Genomic DNA, 24,331 nt, shown 5'->3' on the forward strand with positions numbered 1-24,331 from the left:
TTACCCTTTGACTTTACTTCCCCCTTTCACGGTGACTCATAAACTTCACTTTCCCACAGCAAACAGCAGTAGTCTTTGCTGAGCAGGATCTGGCTTTTGCTAATGGCAAAAATAAGAATAACGCACTGTCTTGTCCATAACCGAAGTTGGCTATTTCCAATCTTGTGGCATTTGAGGCATTTTAAGAAGCCCTTAAGTGGAAGTATTTGGTGTGGTAAGAAGTCTATGCAGTGTTGCACAGCAATGGCCTAAACCATCAGCAGTAATTCCGCTGTAAGCTGTAGTGTTTAGGGCAACCACTGTATATTCTGTATACAGCTTAGTCATTCAGTGTGGTGTCTCTCAACCTCCAACTGTCATAAGGGGGGACTAGACAACAGGGGATAGATCACTTGAAATTGCCCTGTACTGTTCATTCCCTCTGAAGCATCTGGCACTGGTCAAAGACAGGACACTGGGCTAGATGAACCATTGATCTGACCCAGCATGGTCATTCTTATCTATATTGTAAGGCACATGTACAGTCTTGGTGTAAATGTGTGAAAAACTTAATGACTTCAGCCAGGCTTGAATTTGGTCTCCACCCAGCATATGTGGTGTTGGTGATGGGTAATTAGTCACCCAATTCTTCTTCTGGAAGGACTGCCTCTGCAGATTTGCCCTGGGTGGATCTGCAGAGGTGATATACCCAATGAACAACAGTTACCACTGAATAACCCATCATTCGCATTCATGAAACTGATGTGGCTAAAGACCTACCCCACATAAGGGGCCCAAGCCCCTTATGCAATTTGATAGCTGCCTTTTCTTTTGGGAGTTCAGTCTTGAAAATGGCTGATGCCATGTCTTAGTTAATAATGAATTGATGCAGGTGTAAGCAGAGTCAGGATGAGCTTCACCCTGACACCTGCTGGTGAGGTGTGGCAAGTTGTAGAAAAGAACTTCAGGGGCTGATCTCATTTGCATAGGCACAGCCACCCTGCCTAGAATGAGGCCATAGCTGCCCAAATGGTCACTTTGGCTGCTGTGGGATCCCCAGTGTCTCTGTTATTAGGGCAGGAAGAATAAATTGTTATTACCCTGATTATGGGAACTGTGCTTGGAACTGTACTTGGCCTTTTGTTATGATGGAGGGACTCACCATCAACTAAGTAGCACTCGCTAGGCAAGGGTCATGGGTTCCAAAACTCTGTGAATTGAGAGAGATTGTGATAAGTATTAATACTCAGTGGCATAGATCCCTTGGTGAGGGCCTTACATGCTAATTGCACTTCCTCTTCTCTCTACTGTGGAATATCAGAGCTAATTTTTATTCTATTAGGAGTCTAGTTACAGGCTGCTGAGCTCACTTTGGGCTAATGGTGCACCAGCACTGAGGCTCCCCTAGTACAAGCTGAATTCACCAAAGAGCTGAACTGACTAAGAGCTGAAATCACTGAGCGTTGTGTTAAGTAGTGGGGGAGCCTGAAGATCTATTGTGGAGCAGTTCGTGGGGCGGCGGGAGCTGCTTGTGGGATGCGGAGCTGGTGGAGCGGCGCGGAGCCCTATGGAGCTGTGGGGCAGTCAGCTTCAGATCATATAAGGTGCCCCTTACATCGCTCCCCCCCCCCCCCCCATCTCCACCCAGGTTGGGAGGTAAAGCTCTGCAGTTAAACTTTCAAACTCTGGGGCTGCCCTGACCAGGGACAGAGACTTTTGGGTCATTGGACTTTTGGGTGATTTCGGGTTGCTGGACTCAAGAACCAAAGGGAAAGGACACGACTCAATTTGCTTGGGGTGGGTTTTTGCTCATGGGTTGTGTTGTGAATCCTGTTGGTGGTGTTTCCCCAACACAATGCCACATTGTTTCTCTCTGTTATTAAAAGGCTTTTTTGCCACACTCAGACTCTGTGCTTGCAAGAGGGGAAGTATTGCCTCTTGGAGGTGCCCAGCGGGGGTAGTATATATTTGTCCCAGGTCACTGGGTGGGAGCTCGAGCCAGTTTTGCATTGCGTTATTGGAATGGATCCCCTAGATATTGAACCCGGCCCTTGTTGCTGCCAATTCTGATGGGCAGAAGGGTTACACAGGTATTAATAATAAGCAGAACATTCTACAGGTGTTCACACGGTTGCGGTGCTGTTTCTTCTGGTTGTATCCTTATGGCCATCCACGAGTTGTGGTCTGCACGGGTTATATCTCATTCATCTGCAGAAGTCATAAAAAATCAATGCATTATGGGGAGACTTTAAAAGGCACTCCTGTTGATTTTTTGGGGTCTCTCCATTTTTGGGAGCCCAACAGCCCCTTTGGTTATTTTTTCTGGGGGTTTATCTAAAATTATTGGGGATATTTTCAAAAGCACAATCTACTTAAACCGCTAGAAATGATGGCATGTTTTTTTTTAAATTACACATTTCCTTTTTAAATTTACAATAAAGCCACGCAGACACAAGGGGACAAATCCATTCCTGGTGTAAGTAGGTATAACTCCATTTATATCAGTGCAATTGCACACACTTAATCCTGAGCTAAACTTGCTGTAAAAGCTTTAGTTAATATTTAAAATCTGCTTGCAAAGCAATTCATATTGTTGTTGTTTGGCTCTTAAGTGGGTGGAATCCAGGGAAGCTTAATTCACTCCCAACAGAGAAACCTACTTTGTGCTTAGAAAGATGAAACAATCGTGTCAGTCTTATTCATGAAAGTATGGGAAATTGCTCTTGAGCATTTTCAGCATTACTGTACATTCTTCAGTGTAGGGAGCATGGCTCTTCGGAGGCTTTTCCTTCCTCATTCAGCACACTTGGCACCTTCACTGGAGGACAGGGCTTCCCGCAACAAGATGGCAACATATTCCATACTTGGGTGGCTCAAGGGCTTGGCTCTCGGTCACTTGTTCAAATACAGTGCTGGTAAATAGCAACTAAAAGTTGCAACACTCTGATGGCTGGTGAGTTCGTTAAATGAATTTCTGGTCTCGACTCAGTTCCTAGTGAACCACTGTCCACAGCCCGGCCCATTTCCTGGCTACAATCACGGCACATAGGCCAAGAGTAGGTGGGTTAGAAGAACTCGCCATTTGCTCACAGAATTGGTCTCTCCACATCAGAGTTGAGGCATGTTGGTGGAGCAGGAAACGAGGGAATCTTGCATTGCTGCCTGTTCTGTTCATAACTAGAGGACTTTGATCTCCAAGGACCATCATTTACTAAGAGCTAATTCGTTGTTTCATGGAGACTTGCATTTAACAGACGTGAAATACTGGTCACCCCTCTGTTAATTCCCACTAGCTCTTCCCCTAGCGATGATGAGGGTTGACTTTTGCGTAGATGACATTGTCATCTCTCTGTTTTGGCCGTATCTTCACTTCCGTGTAAACAACATCTTCCTCCGCTTTTGCGTCCCTTTTGTGGAAGTTCAAGTCAACGTAAGTCACCTCATCGGCTGGTGGAGGGGAAGACTGCAAAGCAAGAGGAAAATGAGTGAAGACTGCTCGTTCCTTTCATGCCCATATCATACTGTTATAATGCTAGACTATCTTCCACTGACACAGGCACTATAAAAGGGTGTGCTGACTTTTTAGGAAGCTGTATTCTGATTATGAGATACCTCTAAAGTTCATGGAACAAATGCAGCATTCTCCAGTATTTTGAGGTTTCTGGAGCTGCATAAGATTCCCCCTGCCTTGAACTTCCCAGTCCAACTGCCTGGAACCAATGCTGCATTCTCTATTATCACTGAAGATCCTGCGCAATCGCTAATTTATGTGCTCTTTATCTTTGCTCTAAGGCTAATTAATTCTTGATTCCCCTCTAGCTTTTTAAATGTCGTACCACCCCTGATCCTATTCAGGACTAGTGCTGCATTTTCTGTTACTCTGAAGTTCTTGGAGCAGTCTATAAAAGGAGAACCGATTTCTTTATTACCTTGTATTCCTGGAGTTGATGCTCAATACCCCTATGCTAGAGAGAAAAATTAAATGCAGCTCTTACGATAAGCTCTCCAACTCACCGTCTCCATCTGAGTCATCTCTGCCTCTGACCTGCTTTGAAGTGGTTCTGGAAAAAAAATGAAGTTGTGGCCAAGCTGGTAATTCTCTGATGACCTTTGGGTCACTTCAATGAAGGAGGTAGTTGTCAGTCTAGTTAGTTCATAGTGGAGCAGTATCTACATCCCACACGTTCCCACCAAGCAATTGCCAATAATTGGCGGCTTTGTTGGCAATCCAGCCAAAGGTGGAATAGACGTGGAGACTGAATCCACCTTTCACACCTTGAGGTGCTTCCTCAGGTCAGGGAGGAGACATAGAATAGTCCTACCATTGCCCAGGCGGTATCTGTGCTTAGGTATGAGACTTCACTAACTAGGGCTGCCTGTTCACCACCGCTGCTGTACATTCACGGCCAAAAATTCCCCAAATTACTCCTTATTCAGCTAAAGGAAGGACACAAAGAAGAATCTATCGGCATCCTATGAGCTCCCTTCATACAGAAATTGCTTGCATTTATTGTCCAAGTAAATCTTACCTTTGGAGCACTGTCTCCATCTCCACAAAAGGATACCGAGCACCAGCAAGAAGAGAATTGTCCCAGCCGCAGCTCCAGCAACAATGTAAGAGCTCATTAGCCATTGGTAATGTGCTGTTGAAAGAAACATTCATTAGCTGCTGTCCTACTAGACAGGCGCTACAGAGGCAGGGCAAGTTGAGTTATTGCACTCCCATCACCACTAGTTCTAGGGAAAGACAACACAGGTTGGGTCATGCATTACCACCTCTACAGGAGTCCTGCTGGAGAGTGGCAGGGGAAGATCATAGAATCATAGAATATAAGGGTTGGAAGGGACCCCAGAAGGTCATCTAGTCCAACCCCCTGCTCAAAGCAGGACCGATTCCCAGTTAAATCATCCCAGCCAGGGCTTTGTCAAGCCTGACCTTAAAAACCTCTAAGGAAGGAGATTCTACCACCTCCCTAGGTAACGCATTCCAGTGTTTCACCACCCTCTTAGTGAAAAAGTTTTTCCTAATATCCAATCTAAACCTCCCCCACTGTAACTTGAGACCATTACTCCTCGTTCTGTCATCTGATACCATTGAGAACAGTCTAGAGCCATCCTCTTTGGAACCCCCTTTCAGGTAGTTGAAAACAGCTATCAAATCCCCCCTCATTCTTCTCTTCTGCAGGCTAAACAATCCCAGCTCCCTCAGCCTCTCCTCATAACTCATATGTTCCAGACCCCTAATCATTTTTGTTGCCCTTCGCTGGACTCTCTCCAATTTATCCACATCCTTCTTGAAGTGTGGGGCCCAAAACTGGACACAGTACTCCAGATGAGGCCTCACCAATGTCGAATAGAGGGGAACGATCACGTCCCTCGATCTGCTCGCTATGCCCCTACTTATACATCCCAAAATGCCATTGGCCTTCTTGGCAACAAGGGCACACTGCTGACTCATATCCAGCTTCTCGTCCACTGTCACCCCTAGGTCCTTTTCCGCAGAACTGCTGCCTAGCCATTCGGTCCCTAGTCTGTAGCTGTGCATTGGGTTCTTCCGTCCTAAGTGCAGGACCCTGCACTTATCCTTATTGAACCTCATCAGATTTCTTTTGGCCCAATCCTCCAATTTGTCTAGGTCCTTCTGTATCCTATCCCTCCCCTCCAGCGTATCTACCACTCCTCCCAGTTTAGTATCATCCGCAAATTTGCTGAGAGTGCAATCCACACCATCCTCCAGATCATTTATGAAGATATTGAACAAAACCGGCCCCAGGACCGACCCTTGGGGCACTCCACTTGATACCGGCTGCCAACTAGACATGGAGCCATTGATCACTACCCGTTGAGCCCGACAATCTAGCCAGCTTTCTACCCACCTTGTAGTGCATTCATCCAGCCCATACTTCCTTAACTTGCTGACAAGAATACTGTGGGAGACCGTGTCAAAAGCTTTGCTAAAGTCAAGAAACAATACATCCATTGCTTTCCCTTCATCCACAGAACCAGTAATCTCATCATAGAAGGCGATTAGATTAGTCAGGCATGACCTTCCCTTGGTGAATCCATGCTGGCTGTTCCTGATCACTTTCCTCTCATGCAAGTGCTTCAGGATTGATTCTTTGAGGACCTGCTCCATGATTTTTCCAGGGACTGAAGTGAGGCTGACTGGCCTGTAGTTCCCAGGATCCTCCTTCTTCCCTTTTTTAAAGATTGGCACTACATTAGCCTTTTTCCAGTCATCCGGGACTTCCCCGGTTCGCCACGAGTTTTCAAAGATAATGGCCAATGGCTCTGCAATCACAGCCGCCAGTTCCTTCAGCACTCTCGGATGCAACTCGTCCGGCCCCATGGACTTGTGCACGTCCAGCTTTTCTAAAAAGTCCCTAACCACCTCTATCTCCACAGAGGGCTGGCCATCTCTTCCCCATTTTGTGATGCCCAGCGTAGCAGTCTGGGAGCTGACCTTGTTAGTGAAAACAGAGGCAAAAAAAGCATTGAGTACATTAGCTTTTTCCACATCCTCTGTCCTAGATGCTGTGAGCTAGGTCACTAGACCACCACTACCTGAGGCATCCCGCAGCAGAACAGCCAAAGGAGAAAAGGGAAGCCGGGTCTCTGCTCCACCACTACTGGAAGAATGATAACTGACACCATCCTGGTGGATTCATTTGTCAGAAGATGATATTTGCAATGGGCTAATCAGTTAGGATAAAGTACGGACTTGCTTACACCCTCACCCAGAATCAAACTGGAACCTGTGCTGAGGATCCACAAGATTTCTCTTATTTTAAAAAAAAAAAAAATACAGTATTCTACAGTTATGGTCCAAACCACGGCAGTTTACAATAGTGGTACTGCAGTGAGTGGGTTTTTAGGACTGTCCTCTGTCTAGACACTTCTTGTTTTTGTCCAAGACTGAAAGCAGAACCAGCAATATACTGAGAGGCATTTCCATCCTGCTCAAAATGTGGAAACACTGGAAATCTTCTTACAAGAGAGCCTATCATGGTGAAATTGACTGTTCAACATGGGCGAGAAGAGCTTCTGAACCTGGAGGTGCTTCTCCGAACCTCTGAACCTTTTGTGATTCGCCCGTCACCACATGGCTCAGAGAATTCTGGTGGGCAGCAATGCTGTGCTGTTGTGCAAGGGACATCAGGAAAAGGGGAGGGTTGCAAGTACTTGAATGACAAAAAAAAGAAAAAGAAAAAGAAAGGAAAAAGAGATGGGCAGGATCTGGAAAGCCACCGGGAATCACTGACTTCTCACTGCAAATCTTTCCATAGCTTTGCCTTCTCCTTCTATTTGCCAGCAACTCCTGTCCAATCACTATCACACCATGCAAAGTATTAGCATTAGCTCTTCCTTTCCTGGTCCTTATTCTTCCCTAGGAAATACAGTGAAGATCTGAGAGGACAATGCTGCTATTTACCCTGGATGGTCACTCTGGATCCATTTCCAACACCATTTTTACCAAAGTCACATCTGTAGAGCCCGGAGTCATTCCTATTGATTTTGATCAAGGTGAGAGAGGCCAGGCCCTTTGAGGAGTCTAGGACTGTTGTGACAATGCCTGTTCCATTCTTCAGCTCGTTCTCGTGTCCATCAGCCCCCTTCTTATACCACGTAACACTGTACATGGTGCTGGAGTCTTTCACCACCTTGAACCTACACTCTATAGTGAGCTTTTTTCCTTCTAATCCATTCATTACGGCAGGCGTCTGATTCACCAGCAGGTCAACAGCTGCAAAGAGAGAAGCACAAGTGACTGTACCTTGGTGCAGGAACATTTCAGTGGATTGGTGTGTGTGTATATATACACATATGATTTATATAAAATTATATATACACATATATTTTAAATGTCATGGATAAAGATGACTGGGCAAGATCTCCAATGGGAGGAAGCAAGATTGCTACTGTGCGTGGAGAGTGTTTCTGCAGGGCTCTGCCAGTAATTTGTTCTCATTTGTTTGCTTTTGGTTCCTCTTTAATCAAGAAGCATGTTGAGATTCTTGGGTGCCTTGTGTTTCGGTGTGGCTAGAATTACAGGTCTTTCGTAGAAAATAGGTTCTGTTTTTCACACTCAGAGGCTCGGGAGGAGTTCTTGCTACAGCCCTCGCACCTGGGGTGGGGGTAATTTAAGAAACTCTCTGTGACAGCCTCATTCAGGGTTTCTTCCTATCCTGGTTGTGAAGTTCCAGAACCAGAGCCTTTTCTCGTGTAAATCAGCATCACTCCTTTGGTGTCAGCTGAGGATTTGGCTCACAGATCTGATGTGAAGGACACTCTTTGCAAGCAGGACTTACCAGTACAGAACATTCATTGAAATGTTCTCAAATGCTCTGGTCTTGCTATTTCAACCCAATTTACTCACCATCATCCAAAACAAACTGCACTACCCTGGAAGTTCTTCCCGTTTTTGGTTGTGGATCTAAGTTTTGTTTTGATTTTTGGGCAGAGGGAAGCTACTGACTCACATGATCAAAAGAAATCCTGACCCCTTGCTTCCTACAGCATCAAGAGATCAGAACGAAGGGGAAGCTTTTCCAATGTCCCTCTGGCCCCATCCCTTCTTGTTCATGCTTTTTACTTAAAAAAAATTAGACCTCACGTTTAAACGTGGAGCTCTGATATCCATGGAAAAACAATACCTTCCTGCAAGCAAAGAAGGATTGTATTAGGCATTGTAATACATTCTTCCTCTTAAGTCAGCCCCAGTGGTACGTGGGCATAGCTCATAATGCCCCATTATGGATCCATATAGAACAGGAACCCCCGCTCCATTGTGGTGCTTAAGGTCCATATATTACAGATATTCACAGGAACGATCACTGGCAAATGATGTTACGCAAAGAATCTAGCAGCTAGACTAAAATGTCATCCATTGACATATGACTAGTCAATACTCTTGGGCAATTCAGCCTCGCTAATTGGAGTCAAATCAATGATGGGGAAGCAGGGGATAGAGAAGAGTCCTCTATTCCCATCCCAAGTCCCCCCACGCCCCAATGATCATTTAAAGACCTTTAAGGAGCTGCAGGGTTGGCAATTCCTCCAGATGAGACATTGGTTAGTCAATAGCAACCCAATGCAGCAGAAGCCCTGGTATATACAGACTTATAAGAATAATAGGGCAGCATGCCAAGCTCAATACATCTATACAGCCTTATTTAACGAAGGCCAGTGGCAAATATTCAGAAATGCTTCAACAGAGCTGGAGTCAGGAATTCCCCCACCAACACCACAATGACAAAATTACTGTGTAGATTATGGGTCTGTTCAACAGCGGCAGGTGAGAAGCCAGACAATTTAATATTCTAGTAACATGAGAATTCTGAATAGGCAGTAATATAATAAACTATTTTCTCATGGTCACTATTAAAATGTTAGTACTTACCCATAAGGTGGGTGAGGTAATATCTTTTACTGGGACAACTTGAGAGAGACAAGGTTTTTGAACTTACTCAGAGCTCATCTTCAGCTTTGGGAAACTTAACCTTTGTCTACATTACCACTTTTGCTGATGAAACTTATGTCATCATAAGTCGTCATCAACATGAAACTTATGTCGATTAAGGGGATATTTTTTTCACACCCGTGACTGACAAAAATTTTACCAGCAAAAGTGTAGGTGTGGAGAGCACTATGACCGCAGGAGAGCTTCTCCTGCCGACATAGCTAACAGTGCTCATTGGCATAGGATAGGTGGTGGAACTAGGAGTGCCTGCTCTGGTATAGGGCGGTGCCCCCCGGGCTTTCTCCCTAGAGACTCTTTGCCTTATCAGTTCTTATTGCCCCAGCTAGGTCACGCCTTCAAGTTCAGTACTCTTCTGGGGTAACAAAGTCCAGCAAATGGCCCTCTGTGGGGTCTTCAGCCCTTTAAATTCCAGCTCTGTGCTTGGGCTTCTAAATAAACTTGTCCCCTTCTCAGGGCTTTGGCCACCCTGACCCAGCCCCCCCCCACTACTCCGGGTCCCAAGCCAGGGACTCTACAAATAGCAGCCACGTGCTGCTTCCTGTCAAGCTGCTGTTGTTCCCTGGGCTGCTTCCCATGTAGTCCCTTCCACTTCACCCTTATCTCAGGGCTGAAGTTCTTAACTCCTCTTTTTCTATACCAAATGCCAGTGCCACCAGAACCTACCTCCTGGTTCTCCCTTGAGCTTCATCAAGGAGCACCCTTCCTTACTCCTCTGGACCCTGCCAGGAACTGACCTGCTCAGGCCCAGCAGTTCCTTTTAACTGAGCCTGCTGAGCTCTGATTGGCTGCTACCCTGCAGCCTTTCTAGGTAGGTCTGGAGGACCCACCTTCACTGCTCCTTTTCTGGGGCCTGGTGCACTCCCTCACACTGACCCACATTGTCTCTCTAATATCCAGGGACCCACACGGCTACAAGAACACTCCATAATTTACACACAGCCTATCTCTGAGATACCACTGCATCTCCCTGTCCTAGACTAGGAAGTAGCTGTGGGGTTTCAGTTACCATGTGGGAAGTGTGAGTCCGTGGTGACCACAGTGTACTATCCTGACAATGCAGATCAGAGAAGATAATGCTGCTGTTTACCCTGGTAAACTCTGGTTCCATTCCCACGGCCATTTTTGCTGAAGTCACATCCGTAGAACCCAGAATCACTCATGCTGGCTTTAGTCAAGGTGAGAGAAGCCAGGCCCGCTGAGAAATCTAGAGTTATTGTGACTGAGCCGGCTTAGTTTTTCAGCTCCTTCTCGTGTCCGTCAGCCCCTGTTTTATACCATCTAACAGAGTACTTGGTGCCGGGTTTCTCCAGAGCCCTGCATCTACATGCTATGTTCAGCTGTTTCCCTTCCTCCTCATTGACAAAGACAGGGCTCTGATTCACCAGCAGGTCAACAACTGCAGAGAGAGAGAAACACAAGTGACTTCACCTTGATGCAGAAACATGTCAATCAGCTGAAGTATTTAAAGAAACAGTTTTTCTCTCCAGCATTTCAGGCCCCTTTATGAAGCTTGGCCATTAAAATATCCCCTGTAGGTGTTAAGAAGTTAACTGATGCGCTCCAGTTTGTAGCCACAGCAAGATTTCTGTGTTTCCCAGAAACAATTCTGGCCATTGACAAAAAGCAGGAAAATTACAGCTTCCTAAACATCATCTTCAAACGTCTTTTCCTATAAAGCCTTTTGATACAAAGTCATAAGCAGGACTCCACAGAAGAAGAGGCAAAGTGCCATAGCAAGCTCTGTATGTACTGTAGAATTCCTCTAGTCATGTGCTGGGATGATAACTCCTCTTCTGAGTCGCACAATGAGTGAATCTGATCTCTTTGCTGTCTTGTGTTCTAATTTCAGTGGAGACTTCATTTTTTCCCTCTGGAGAGTATTCCTGAACTTTTAGAATCATACGTGCTTTGAAGAGAACAACAGGAATTTATCTTGTTAGTGCCACAGAGGAAGAACCACAAAAAACCATTCTGGGTACATGCCACTTCCAGCTACACTTACAGATCACTACAAGGGGAAATGAGGCTCCCATTAATGTGGCTTTGAAGCTCAATTTCCCTTCACATGGGAGGAGAGGTTTAGAAATGGGAGGTGTCACCAAACCCATCCCAAGAGATTAGCAAAGACAGCTGAGTGTACTTGGAGAAAGGGAAGAAGGAAGAGGACTAACTTAGGGTATGCTGACACAGCAAAGAAAAACCCGCAGCTGGCCCATGCCAGCCAACTTGAGCTCTCGGGGATGAGGCTGCGGGGCGGTTTCATTGCTGTGTAGACTTCTGGGCTTGAGCTGTGGTCCAGGCTCTAGGGCCCTGCAGCGTGGGAGGGCAGTGAGGGGGAACTATAAACTGCAGAGACTGAAAACAACCTCCTAAAAGTTCAGATCAGATAATATTCAGATAAGCATCCCGAGTGTGAAGGAATACACCAAATCTTTCGAGCTTTGTCCACCACCCCTGAGCTCGCATCTCACGCGCTCTCAAAAGGTGAAAAAACCTACCATAATATTAATGGTGTTATCTATGGTTATGGTGACGCTCAGAGAAATTAGTGGATTCCTGTGTTACACACTTAGATATGGGTGAGAGGGAAACTTGAGCTCAATATAGTTACTGGGGAGCGTTAGAGCACAAGGGGGCAAATGGCAATGAGGAAATTAAAACTGGCTGACGTTGGAAAGATGCTTGAGAACAGTTACCGAGCCTGGAGTGTGGGATGGGATTCGGGTCTTTGGATCTTTGAGGTTTGCACACTCTATCAGCTGCTTCAGTAGAACAGAGGAGACAAAGGAACTGCAAATTGAGAACCCAACTCCATTTCTCTTGTTTTAGAGTTGCGGACAAATTGTCCTCAGACTAATGTGTCTGGAAACAAACTCGAATTCGCATGTACAAACAAATCATCATTTCTGTACATGCATTAAACTGCCCCATGCTGACATTTCCAGTTGTGACTCAGAACTATCACAGGTGAATCCCGACATGCCAGGCTTCAGAGTATTTGCCAAGCACACCCTGATCTTGTGCTAGCTGTGTACATAGATGTAGAGAGCCAGTACCTGCCCAAGGAGTTTAAAATCGAAATAGACAAGACAGACAGAATCTGGGAAAGGAAATATTATCTCCATTTTACAGACGGAGGCTCAGGGAGACCAAATGACTTGCCTGAGGTCATACAGAGAGTCTGTGACAGTCAGAAATAAAATGAAAACAACCTAATTCCTAGTCTCCTGCTCGAACCACTACAATATACTGCCTTTCCGCACTGCCTCTGCTGTACCCATCTGCAACAGGGAGGCCTGCCCCATGGGATGGAGAGCCTGGGCTAAGCTAACCCTGATTACAGGATAAGTCCCACCTGAGCAGAATCAGGTGCTTCCAGTACAAAAGAAGCAGGAAGTTGCTGAGAAGGGGGCAAGCCCAGGAAATGGTGGCCAAGTCTGTGGACACTGCAGCGAGTGAAACAATGCCTGCAAGGTTCTGAGCCAGCAGGGGGAAAGCTCAAGAAGCAGGAGAAAGTGAGGAAAGGTCTCCAGGCGGGGAGGCCTGGGAGAGACCCAGTCCAAGCAGGGGAGAGACTGCCAAGGCCCAGTGGGAAAGGCCTGTGGAGGAGGACAAAGAGGAGGTGCTTTTTTTGAAGCAGGAAGACAGTCCCTCGGGGAGGTAGGGCTGTGCCCAGCTGAAGTTGGGATCAAGACAGGGTGAGTTTGTGTTGTGTTGTTTTGGAGTATCAGGAGCAACACACTGCACTGGGGCCTAGAGGGCCAATATGCCCCTGGGGACTCAAGTTACTGGACTGCAGGAGGTGATGGTTTGAACTAACTTTAAACTGAGTGAGTTGTTAAAGGGTCCTGAAGAGGGGGAAATGGGTCCGGTGCTGAAAAGTGGCCTCTGGCCACAAGTTGCTGCTAGAGTGCTGTCCATGTTACACTCTCCCGTTCATAATCTCAGGGTGTCAACTGAGCATCTTCCACTTGCACCAGAAATCATCAGACCAATACACACAATATGTATTGCCGCTCCCTTTTCCCAGCACCATGTGCTCACCCCGTTGCCGGTAGTGAGAATTGCGAGCTCAGACGCAGCAATCGGCAGTAGAAATGTTGGGTCTATCATGACCAGGATGTTTTCAAATGAGCTTTTTCCTTTTCACTTGGCAGATGGGAAGGATCCTTTAGAGCTACAACCAGCTCGGTGGATGGCCATCGAGAGTTACAGCAGAAGCTCTCTCTGTACGTATTGCCATGCCCCCACATTGCAGATGCCCCCTTGGCATAGAATCCTAGAGCCACAGGGTTAGATGGGACTGCAAGGGTCAGCTAGTCTTCCCCCCACCCCCCGCCAAGATGCAGCATTTGTTGTGTCTAAACCAGGGCGTTTGACACTTCACTGCACCGCGACCCCCTTCTGACCACAAAAATTACTACACAATGCCAGGAAGGGGGTAACGAAGCCTGAGCCTGAGCCCCATTGGCCCAGGCATGGGGAGGCGGGGGGCAAAGCCCAAGGGCTTCAGCCTCAGGCAGAGGGCCCGTAACCTGAGCCCCGCTGCCCAGGGCTGAAGCCCTCAGGTTTTGGCCCCAGGCAGTGGGGCTCGGGCTTTTGCTTTGGCCCCAGGCCCCAGCAAGTCTAAGCCAGCCCTAGCGACCCCATTAAAATGCAGTTGCAACCCACTTTGGGGTCCTGTCCCACAGTTTGACAACCGCTAAACCATCCAAGACAGATGCTCTCCAGCCTCCTTTTGAAAACCTCCAGTGAAGGCCCTTCCACACCCTCCCCGGGCCTCTGTTCCAAGCTCACAGTTAGGAAGTTTTTCCTGAGATTTACTCTAAATCTGCCGTGCTGTAGTTTGAACCCATCGACTCTTGTCCTGCCCTCCGTGGCAAGAGAGAACAACTTTTCTCCATCTTTTTTATGGCAGCCTTTCAAGGATTTGAAGACCGCTATCATGTCCTGCAGCTTAATCTTCTCTTTTCCAAACTACACATACCCAGCCGTTGCTCATATGGCTGCATTCCATCCCTCTGATCATCTTTGTCGCTCGCCTCTGGATCTTACCTGCTTTTGCCTGCAACAGTCATTCACTCTCGGTCCTTTAGGCTGTCATTCGCTATCTCTCACCCCATGAAGATCAGATAGGAAAATCCTGGTACTTACAAGTGATGGTCACTTGGGTTCCGGCTCCTGACGCAGACCAGTTCCTTGCTGTGCTCCCCACCTCACACACGTACGTTCCTGTATCGGTTACGTTCACGTTCTTCAGAGCGAAAGAAACAAAACCCTCTTCCAAAGCCAGGGCTCCTGAGCCCCAGCCTTTTTCGCTCATCAGCTCCTTCTTCGTTCCCCCAGTTCCGTTGTGTTTATACCATTTTACATACAAGGTGTTGTGTTTTTTCAATACCGTGAATCTACACTCCATGGTGAGATCTGACCCTTCAGACACCTCGATATTGACTGGGGTCTGATTCACCATCAGCTTCGGAAAATCTGCAGGAGAGAAACACAGACGATTGCACCTTGATGCGGGAGAATTTCAGTAGCAATGGCTGATGACTGGGGATGTATTAAAATAAATGTCTCCCCCTCCAGTATTTTGTGTTCTTTTCCCAGCCTGGCCATTTAACATCCCCTCCTTATCAGAGGTTAAAGTGATGCTTTCACTTAGTTCGATTCATAGCTTTATGATGCATGGCAAGACTTCTGTTTCTGGCCAGGAACCAGCAAACCATCCCCTCATACCCACCCGCACCCCAAATGTTCAGTCTAGAGACGTTGCCTCCTGCAATATGGATCATTATGTGAACCAGATCTGACATAAGAAGCAGCCCCAGGTTTCACCTATCCACAAATCAGACATGAATTCATGTCTAACTACCCTGTTATCTCTCACAAATTCCAGATTCCATGCATGCAGGCAGGCTTTGAATGTACCAATGGGTGTGCATGCAACATGGGCAAGCATACATTTAGAGACTAATTTGAGGCCACGTGAAACATTTGGCTGTGAAGGATCTAAAATTGAAACATTGTTCCCCCTTAATACCATGCTACAGGGCTCTATCTGGCAAGGAATTTAGTGCTTGAGGGCAGGCGTGGAGCACCCTCAGCTCCCCTGGAAGGTGGAACTGAAGACACTTAACACCTTCCAGGAGATGTATGCTCTTGTTCTCATGTGCTCGCCCCCATTCCCCCAAGAAGATCAGGTAGGAAATTCTGGCCCTTACTCTCGATAGTCACTTGGGTTCCTGATCCATTATTATAGAGGTTCCTTGCTGTAATCCCCACCTCACAGATGTAGGTTCCTGTATTAGATGAATTTGCATTCTTCAAAGTGAGAGAGGCAAACCCATTGTCCAAATGCAGGGTTGTCATCACATCGCTCTCATTCACCAGCTCTTTCTTTAGTCCCTCGGTCCCATAGTTATACCATCGCACACGCATGGTGCTGTGGTTATTGACTGTCTTGAATGTACAATTCATGGTAAGTTCTGAGCCTTCTAAATCACTGAAATTGGTTGGGGTTTGATTCACCATCAGGTCGGTAATTTCTGCAGAAAGAGAAACACAGATGATGACCCCTTCGTTGAGAAATAGTTCAGTGTGCCAGCAGACAAGGGCAGATGTATAAAATGAATCTCTCGAGTCCTGACGTTCAGTTTCCCTTGCTCGTTTAGAGTTTAAACGGATGTTCTTTCGTTTGGCCCCATATAGAGCTCTATCGTGCATGTCAAGACCTTTCTACTCTGTTTAGTGAGCAGGTAACCTCAGAGGCTTCAGTCTAGACCCTTCCAACAATGTGACTTCTTACCCAAACCTTGTGTACACCTGACATGCCTGCCAAATCCCTTACATTCAAAACCTTCTTGAGACCTATTTTGCTCCCCCAGCCCAATGCAGTAATGTAATGTAAGTCCTGCTTGCAAAGAGTGTCCTTCACATCAGATCTGTGAGCCAAATCCTCAGGTGATACCAAAGGAGTGATGCTGATTTACACCAGAAAAGGCTCTGGTTCTGGAACTTCACAACCAGGATAGGAAGAAACCCTGAATGAGGCTGTCACAGAGAGTTTCTTAAATTACCCCCACCCCAGGTAGGAGGTCTGTAGCAAGAACTCCTCCCGAGCCTCTGAGTGTGAAAAACAGAACCTATTTTCTACGAAAGACCTGTAATTCTAGCCACACCGAAACACAAGGCACCCAAGAATCTCAACATGCTTCTTGATTAAAGAGGAACCAAAAGCAAACAAATGAGAACAAATTACTGGCAGAGCCCTGCAGAAACACTCTCCACGCACAGTAGCAATCTTGCTTCCTCCCATTGGAGATCTTGCCCAGTCATCTTTATCCATGACATTTAAAATATATGTGTATATATAATTTTATATAAATCATATGTGTATATATACACACACCAATCCACTGAAATGTTCCTGCACCAAGGTACAGTCACTTGTGCTTCTCTCTTTGCAGCTGTTGACCTGCTGGTGAATCAGACGCCTGCCGTAATGAATGGATTGGAAGGAAAAAAGCTCACTATAGAGTGTAGGTTCAAGGTGGTGAAAGACTCCAGCACCATGTACAGTGTTACGTGGTATAAGAAGGGGGCTGATGGACACGAGAATGAGCTGAAGAATGGAACAGGCATTGTCACAACAGTCCTAGATTCCTCAAAGGGCCTGGCCTCTCTCACCTTGATCAAAATCAATAGGAATGACTCCGGGCTCTACAGATGTGACTTTGGTAAAAATGGTGTTGGAAATGGAACCAGAGTGACCATCCAGGGTTAATAACAGCATTGTCCTCTCAGATCTTCACTGTATTTTCTAGGGAAGAATAAGGACCAGGAAAGGAAGAGCTAATGCTAATACTTTGCATGGTGTGATATTGATTGGACAGGAGTTGCTGGCAAATAGAAGGAGAAGGCAAAGCTATGGAAAGATTTGCAGTGAGAAGTCAGTGATTCCCGGTGGCTTTCCAGATCCTGCCCATCTCTTTTTACTTTCTTTTTTTTTTTTTTTTTTGTCATCCAAGTACTTGCAACCCTCCCCTTTTCCTGATGTCCCTTGCACAGCAGCACAGCATTGCTGCCCACCAGAATTCTCTGAGCCATGTGGTGACGGGCGAATCACAAAAGGTTCAGAGGTTCGGAGAAGCACCTCCAGGTTCAGAAGCTCTTCTCGCCCATGTTGAACAGTCAATTTCACCATGATAGGCTCTCTTGTAAGAAGATTTCCAGTGTTTCCACATTTTGAGCAGGATGGAAATGCCTCTCAGTATATTGCTGGTTCTGCTTTCAGTCTTGGACAAAAACAAGAAGTGTCTAGACAGAGGACAGTCCTAAAAACCCACTCACTGCAGTACCACTATTGTAAACTGCAGTGGTGTGGACCATAACTGTAGAATACTGTATTTTTTTTAAAAATAAGAGAAATCTTGTGGAACCTCAGCACAGGTTCCAGTTTGATTCTGGGTGAGGGTGTAAGCTGGTCCGCACACTGACACTCTCTTGCTAGGCTGTAAGCACAGCCCTGCCCAGAATAACAGTTGCACCCCGATCCTCACTCCCCTGCCAATCAGCTGAAGTATTTAAAGAAACAGTTTTTCTCTCCAGCATTTCAGGCCCCTTTATGAAGCTTGGCCATTAAAATATCCCCTGTAGGTGTTAAGAAGTTAAGTGATGCGCTCCAGTTTGTAGCCACAGCAAGATTTCTGTGTTTCCCAGAAACAATTCTGGCCATTGACAAAAAGCAGGAAAATTACAGCTTCCTAAACATCATCTTCAAACGTCTTTTCATATAAAGCCTTTTGACACAATGTGATAAGCAGGACTCCACAGAAGATGAGGCAAAGTGCCATAGCAAGCTCTGTATGTACTGTGGAATTCCTCTAGTCATGTGCTGGGATGATAACTCCTCTTCTGAGTCGCACAATGAGTGAATCTGATCTCTTTGCTGTCTTGTGTTCTAATTTCAGTGGAGACTTCATTTTTTCCCTCTGGAGAGTATTCCTGAACTTTTAGAATCATACGTGCTTTGAAGAGAACAACAGGAATTTATCTTGTTAGTGCCACAAAAGAAGAACCACAAAAAACCCTTCTGGGTACATGCTACTTCCAGCTACACTTACAGATCACTACAAGGGGAAATGAGGCTCCCATTAATGTGGCTTTGAAGCTCAATTTCCCTTCACATGGGAGGAGAGGTTTAGAAATGGGAGGTGTCACCAAACCCATCCCAAGAGATTAGCAAAGACAGCTGAGTGTACTTGGAGAAAGGGAAGAAGGAAGAGGACTAACTTAGGGTATGCTGACGCAGCAAAGAAAAACCCGCAGCTGGCCCATGCCAGCCAACTTGAGCTCTCGGGGATGAGGCTGCGGGGTGGTTTCATTGCTGTGTAGACTTCTGGGCTCGAGCTGTGGTCCAGGCTCTAGGGCCCTGCAGCGTGGGAGGGCAGTGAGGGGGAACTATAAGCTGCAGAGACTGAAAGCAACCTCCTAAAAGTTCAGATCAGATAATATTCAGATAAGCATCCCGAGTGTGAAGGAATACACCAAATCTTTCGAGCTTTGTCCACCACCCCTGAGCTCGCATCTCACGTGCTCTCAAAAGGTGAAAAAACCTACCATAATATTAATGGTGTTATCTATGGTTATGGTGACGCTCAGAGAAATTAGTGGATTCCTGTGTTACACACTTAGATATGGGTGAGAGGGAAACTTGAGCTCAATATAGTTACTGGGGAGCGTTAGAGCACAAGCGGGCAAATGGCAATGAGGAAATTAAAACTGGCTGACGTTGGAAAGATGCTTGAGAACAGTTACCGAGCCTGGAGTGTGGGATGGGATTCGGGTCTTTGGATCTTTGAGGTTTGCACACTCTATCAGCTGCTTCAGTAGAACAGAGGAGACAAAGGAACTGCAAATTGAGAACCCAACTCCATTTCTCTTGTTTTAGAGTTGCGGACAAATTGTCCTCAGACTAACGTGTCTGGAAACAAACTCGAATTCGCATGTACAAACAAATCATCATTTCTGTACATGCATTAAACCTCCCCATGCTGGCATTTCCAGTTGTGACTCAGAACCATCACAGGTGAATACCGACATGCCAGGCTTCAGAGCATTTGCCAAGCACACCCTGATCTTGTGCTAGCTGTGTACATACATGTAGAGAGCCAGTACCTGCCCAAGGAGTTTAAAATCGAAATAGACAAGACAGACTGAAGCTGGGAAAGGAAATATTATCTCCATTTTACAGACGGAGGCTCAGGGAGACCAAATGACTTGCCTGAGGTCATACAGAGAGTCTGTGACAGTCAGAAATAAAATGAAAACAACCTAATTCCTAGTCTCCTGCTCGAACCACTACAATATACTGCCTTTCCGCACTGCCTCTGCTGTACCCATCTGCAACAGGGAGGCCTGCCCCATGGGATGGAGAGCCTGGGCTAAGCTAACCCTGATTACAGGATAAGTCCCACCTGAGCAGAATCAGGTGCTTCCAGTACAAAAGAAGCAGGAAGTTGCTGAGAAGGGGGCAAGCCCAGGAAATGGTGGCCAAGTCTGTGGACACTGCAGCGAGTGAGATGACTCCTGCAAGGTTCTGAGCCAGCAGGGGGAAAGCTCAAGAAGCAGGAGAAAGTGAGGAAAGGTCTCCAGGCGGGGAGGCCTGGGAGAGACCCAGTCCAAGCAGGGGAGAGACTGCCAAGGCCCAGTGGGAAAGGCCTGTGGAGGAGGACAAAGAGGAGGTGCTTTTTTTGAAGCAGGAAGACAGTCCCTCGGGGAGGTAGGGCTGTGCCCAGCTGAAGTTGGGATCAAGACAGGGTGAGTTTGTGTTGTGTTGTTTTGGAGTATCAGGAGCAACACACTGCACTGGGGCCTAGAGGGCCAATATGCCCCTGGGGACTCAAGTTACTGGACTGCAGGAGGTGATGGTTTGAACTAACTTTAAACTGAGTGAGTTGTTAAAGGGTCCTGAAGAGGGGGAAATGGGTCCGGTGCTGAAAAGTGGCCTCTGGCCACAAGTTGGTGCTAGAAAGCTGCCCATGTTACACTCTCCCGTTCATAATCTCAGGGTGTCAACTGAGCATCTTCCACTTGCACCAGAAATCATCAGACCAATACACACAATATGTATTGCCGCTCCCTTTTCCCAGCACCATGTGCTCACCCCGTTGCCGGTAGTGAGAATTGCGAGCTCAGATGCAGCAATCGGCAGTAGAAATGTTGGGTCTATCTTGACCGGGATGTGGGGTTTTCAAATGAGCTTTTCCTTTTCACTTGGCAGATGGGAAGGATCCTTTAGAGCTACAACCAGCTCGGTGGATGGCCATCGAGAGTTACAGCAGAAGCTCTCTCTGTACGTATTGCCATGCCCCCACATTGCAGATGTCCCCTTGGCATAGAATCCTAGAGCCACAGGGTTAGATGGGACTGCAAGGGTCATCTAGTCTTCCCCCCACCCCCCGCCAAGATGCAGCATTTGTTGTGTCTAAACCAGGGCGTCTGACACTTCACTGCACCGCGACCCCCTTCTGACCACAAAAATTACTACACAATGCCAGGAGGGGGGTACCGAAGCCTGAGCCTGCCTGAGCCCCATTGGCCCAGGCATGGGGAGGCGGGGGGCAAAGCCCAAGGGCTTCAGCCTCAGGCAGAGGGCCCGTAACCTGAGCCCCGCTGCCCAGGGCTGAAGCCCTCAGGTTTTGGCCCCGGGCAGTGGGGCTCGGGCTTTTGCTTTGGCCCCAGGCCCCAGCAAGTCTAAGCCAGCCCTAGTGACCCCATTAAAATGCAGTTGCGACCCACTTTGGGGTCCTGTCCCACAGTTTGACAACCGCTAAACCATCCAAGACAGATGCTCTCCAGCCTCCTTTTGAAAACGTCCAGTGAAGGCCCTTCCACACTCTCCCCGGGTCTCTGTTCCAAGCTCACAGTTAGGAAGTTTTTCCTGAGATTTACTCTAAATCTGCCATGCTGTAGTTTGAACCCATCGACTCTTGTCCTGCCCTCTGTGGCAAGAGAGAACAACTTTTCTCCATCTTTTTTATGGCAGCCTTTCAAGGATTTGAAGACCACTATCATGTCCTGCACCTTAATCTTCTCTTTTCCAAACTACACATACCCAGCCATTGCTCATATGGCTGCATTCCATCCCTCTGATCATCTTTGTCACTCGTCTCTGGATCTTTTCCAGGTTTTCTACCTACTTTCCATACAGGGATGCATTCTATGCATGGATGAAGATGTTCTCACAGAATAAGAAGCAACTCTTTAACCATAACATCAGTTTAGCTCCAGGTGCAGATGAACATTGGGGGCTGCTTCTTATCCCATCCAGTGCAATTGTGGTGCAGTGGTGAGTTAGGTTCATCACCCTCCTTAATGTTCTTATTAGAGGCCTGAGTCCTGGGAGGTTCTGAACACCCCTCTTCGGGGCATTTGGGGGAAATTTTCAAAAGTCCCTACGTGACTTAGAAGTCCTGTTGGCAAAAGTGACTGATTTCAATGGGAGTTAGGTGCTGAGCTGCTTTTGAAAATCCGAACGACAACTTTTGGTGCCTAAATGCCTTTAAAAATGTGGCCCTGAGTGCCTAAGACCCCTCTGAAACTTGGAGGCTCCTAAAACACTTAGGTACCTTGAACTATGTTACCTTCAATTCCTTACAGGCTGAAGCCCCTATTTTCTATGGGTTACTTGTACACATCTGAGAATACATACCTGCTTTTGCCAGCAACGGTCGTTCACTCTCGGTCCTTTAGGCTGTCATTCGCTACCTCTCACCCCATGAAGATCAGATAGGAAAATCCTGGTACTTACGAGTGATGGTCACTTGGGTTCCGGCTCCTGATGCAGACCAGTTCCTTGCTGTGCTCCCCACCTCACACACGTACGTTCCTGTATCGGTTACGTTCACGTTCTTCAGAGCAAAAGAAACAAAACCCTCTTCCAAAGCCAGGGCTGCTGAGCCCCAGCCTCTTTCGCTCATCAGCTCCTTCTTCGTTCCCCCAGTTCCGTTATGTTTATACCATTTCACATACAAGGTGTTGTGATTTTTCAATACCGTGAATCTACACTCCATGGTGAGATCTGACCCTTCACACGCATCGATATTGACTGATGTCTGATTCACCGTCAGCTTGGGAAAATCTGCAGGAGAGAAACACAGACGATTGCACCTTGATGCAGGAGAATTTCAGTAGCAATGGCTGATGACTGGGGATGTATTGAAATAAATGTCTCCCCCTCCAGTATTTTGTGTTCTTTTCCCAGCCTGGCCATTTAACATCCCCTTCTTATCAGAGGTTAAAGTGATGGTTTCACGTAGTTCAATTCATAGCTTTATGATGCATGGCAAGACTTCTGTTTCTGGCCAGGAACCAGCTAACCATCCCCTCATACCCACCCCCACCCCGAATGTTCAGTCTGGAGAAGTTGCCTCCTGCAATATGGATCATTATGTGAACCAGATCTGACATAAGAAGCAGCCCCAGGTTTCACCTATCCACAAATCAGACATGAATTCATGTCTAACTACCCTGTTATCTCTCACAAATTCCAGATTCCATGCATGCAGGCAGGCTTTGAATGTACCAATGGGTGTGCATGCAACATGGGCAAGCATACGTTTAGAGACTAATTTGAGGCCATGTGAAACATTTGGCTGTGAAGGATCTAAAATTGAAACATTGTTCCCCCTTAATACCGTGCTACAGGGCTCTATCTAGCAAGGAATTTAGTGCTTGTGGGCAGGCGTGGAGCACCCTCAGCTCCCCTGGAAGGTGGAACTGAAGACACTCAACACCTTCCAGGAGATGCGTGCTCTTGTTCTCATGTGCTCGCCCCCATTTCCCCAAGAAGATCAGGTAGGAAATTCTGGCCCTTACTCTCGATAGTCACTTGGGTTCCTGTTCCATTCCCAGAGAGGTTCCTTGCTGTGATCCCCACCTCACAGATGTAGGTTCCTGTATTAGATGAATTTGCATTCTTCAAAGTGAGAGAGGCAAACCCATTGTCCAAATGCAGGGTTGTCATCACATCGCTCTCATTCACCAGCTCTTTCTTTAGTCCCTCGGTCCCATAGTTATACCATCGCACACGCATGGTACTGTGGTTATTGACTGTCTTGAATGTACAATTCATGGTAAGTTCTGAGCCTTCTAAATCACTGAAATTGGTTGGGGTTTGATTCACCATCAGATCGGTAATTTCTGCAGAAAGAGAAACACAGATGATGACCCCTTCGTTGAGAAATAGTTCAGTGTGCCAGCAGACAAGGGCAGATGTATAAAATGAATCTCTCGAGTCCTGACATTCCGTTTCCCTCGCTTGTTTAGAGTTTAAACGGATGTTCTTTCGTTTGGCCCCATATAGAGCTGTATCGTGCATGTCAAGACTTTTCTGCTCTGTTTAGTGAGCAGGTAACCCCAGAGGCTTCAGTCTAGACCCTTCCAACAATGTGACTTTTTACCCAAACCTTGTGTACACCTGACATGCCATCCCTTACATTCAAAACCTTCTTGAGACCTATTTCGCTCCAGCAGCCCAATGCAGGGCAAGAGAGACAGTGGTCAATTCTCCTTCGTTACAGGAAAATGGGATTCCCTAAGGATGTGGAATGAGCAGTTCTGAGACGTGATGCACTTCTGCTGGAAATGGCAGGGGAGTGAGGATCGGGGTGCAACCGTTATTCTGGGCAGGGCTGTGCTTACAGCCTAGCGAGAGAGTGCCAGCAAGTCTTTATTTACTGGTTTTACTGGTGGAAACTTCAGCAGTTCCAGGGCTAGGCGGCAGCTGAGCAGGGGTTTTGAGGATCTCTGTGGCACCCAGATGTTGGATTAAAGGGCCTAAAACCCTGTGTGGATTTAATCCTTTAATCT

The 24,331-nt window shown here is 46.8% G+C and overlaps 1 protein-coding gene across 4 annotated transcripts in view; it reads right to left on the reverse strand.

The window, feature by feature from the left end:
- Nucleotides 1-2,456: 2,456 nt before the first annotated feature.
- Nucleotides 2,457-24,331, reverse strand: part of LOC125620635 (cell adhesion molecule CEACAM2) — a 33,999-nt gene continuing 12,124 nt past the window's right edge. Inside the window, exons 3-10 of one of the 4 annotated variants that reach the window (XM_075118326.1) lie at nt 23,339-23,662; nt 22,272-22,601; nt 15,682-16,005; nt 14,615-14,944; nt 7,412-7,723; nt 4,509-4,622; nt 3,994-4,040; nt 2,457-3,442 (exon numbers count right to left, since the gene is read on the reverse strand). In XM_075118326.1, the coding sequence (XP_074974427.1) occupies nt 3,281-3,442; nt 3,994-4,040; nt 4,509-4,622; nt 7,412-7,723; nt 14,615-14,944; nt 15,682-16,005; nt 22,272-22,601; nt 23,339-23,662 (1,943 nt within the window). In that variant the 3' untranslated portion in view covers nt 2,457-3,280. The remainder of the gene's footprint in view (nt 3,443-3,993; nt 4,041-4,508; nt 4,623-7,411; nt 7,724-14,614; nt 14,945-15,681; nt 16,006-22,271; nt 22,602-23,338; nt 23,663-24,331) is intronic. The other 3 variants (XM_075118328.1, XM_048816607.2, XM_075118327.1) reach the window with 3 other exon arrangements.

Source organism: Caretta caretta, chromosome 12, assembly GCF_965140235.1.
Source record: "Caretta caretta isolate rCarCar2 chromosome 12, rCarCar1.hap1, whole genome shotgun sequence".
NCBI classification, from domain to species: domain Eukaryota; kingdom Metazoa; phylum Chordata; order Testudines; family Cheloniidae; genus Caretta; species Caretta caretta.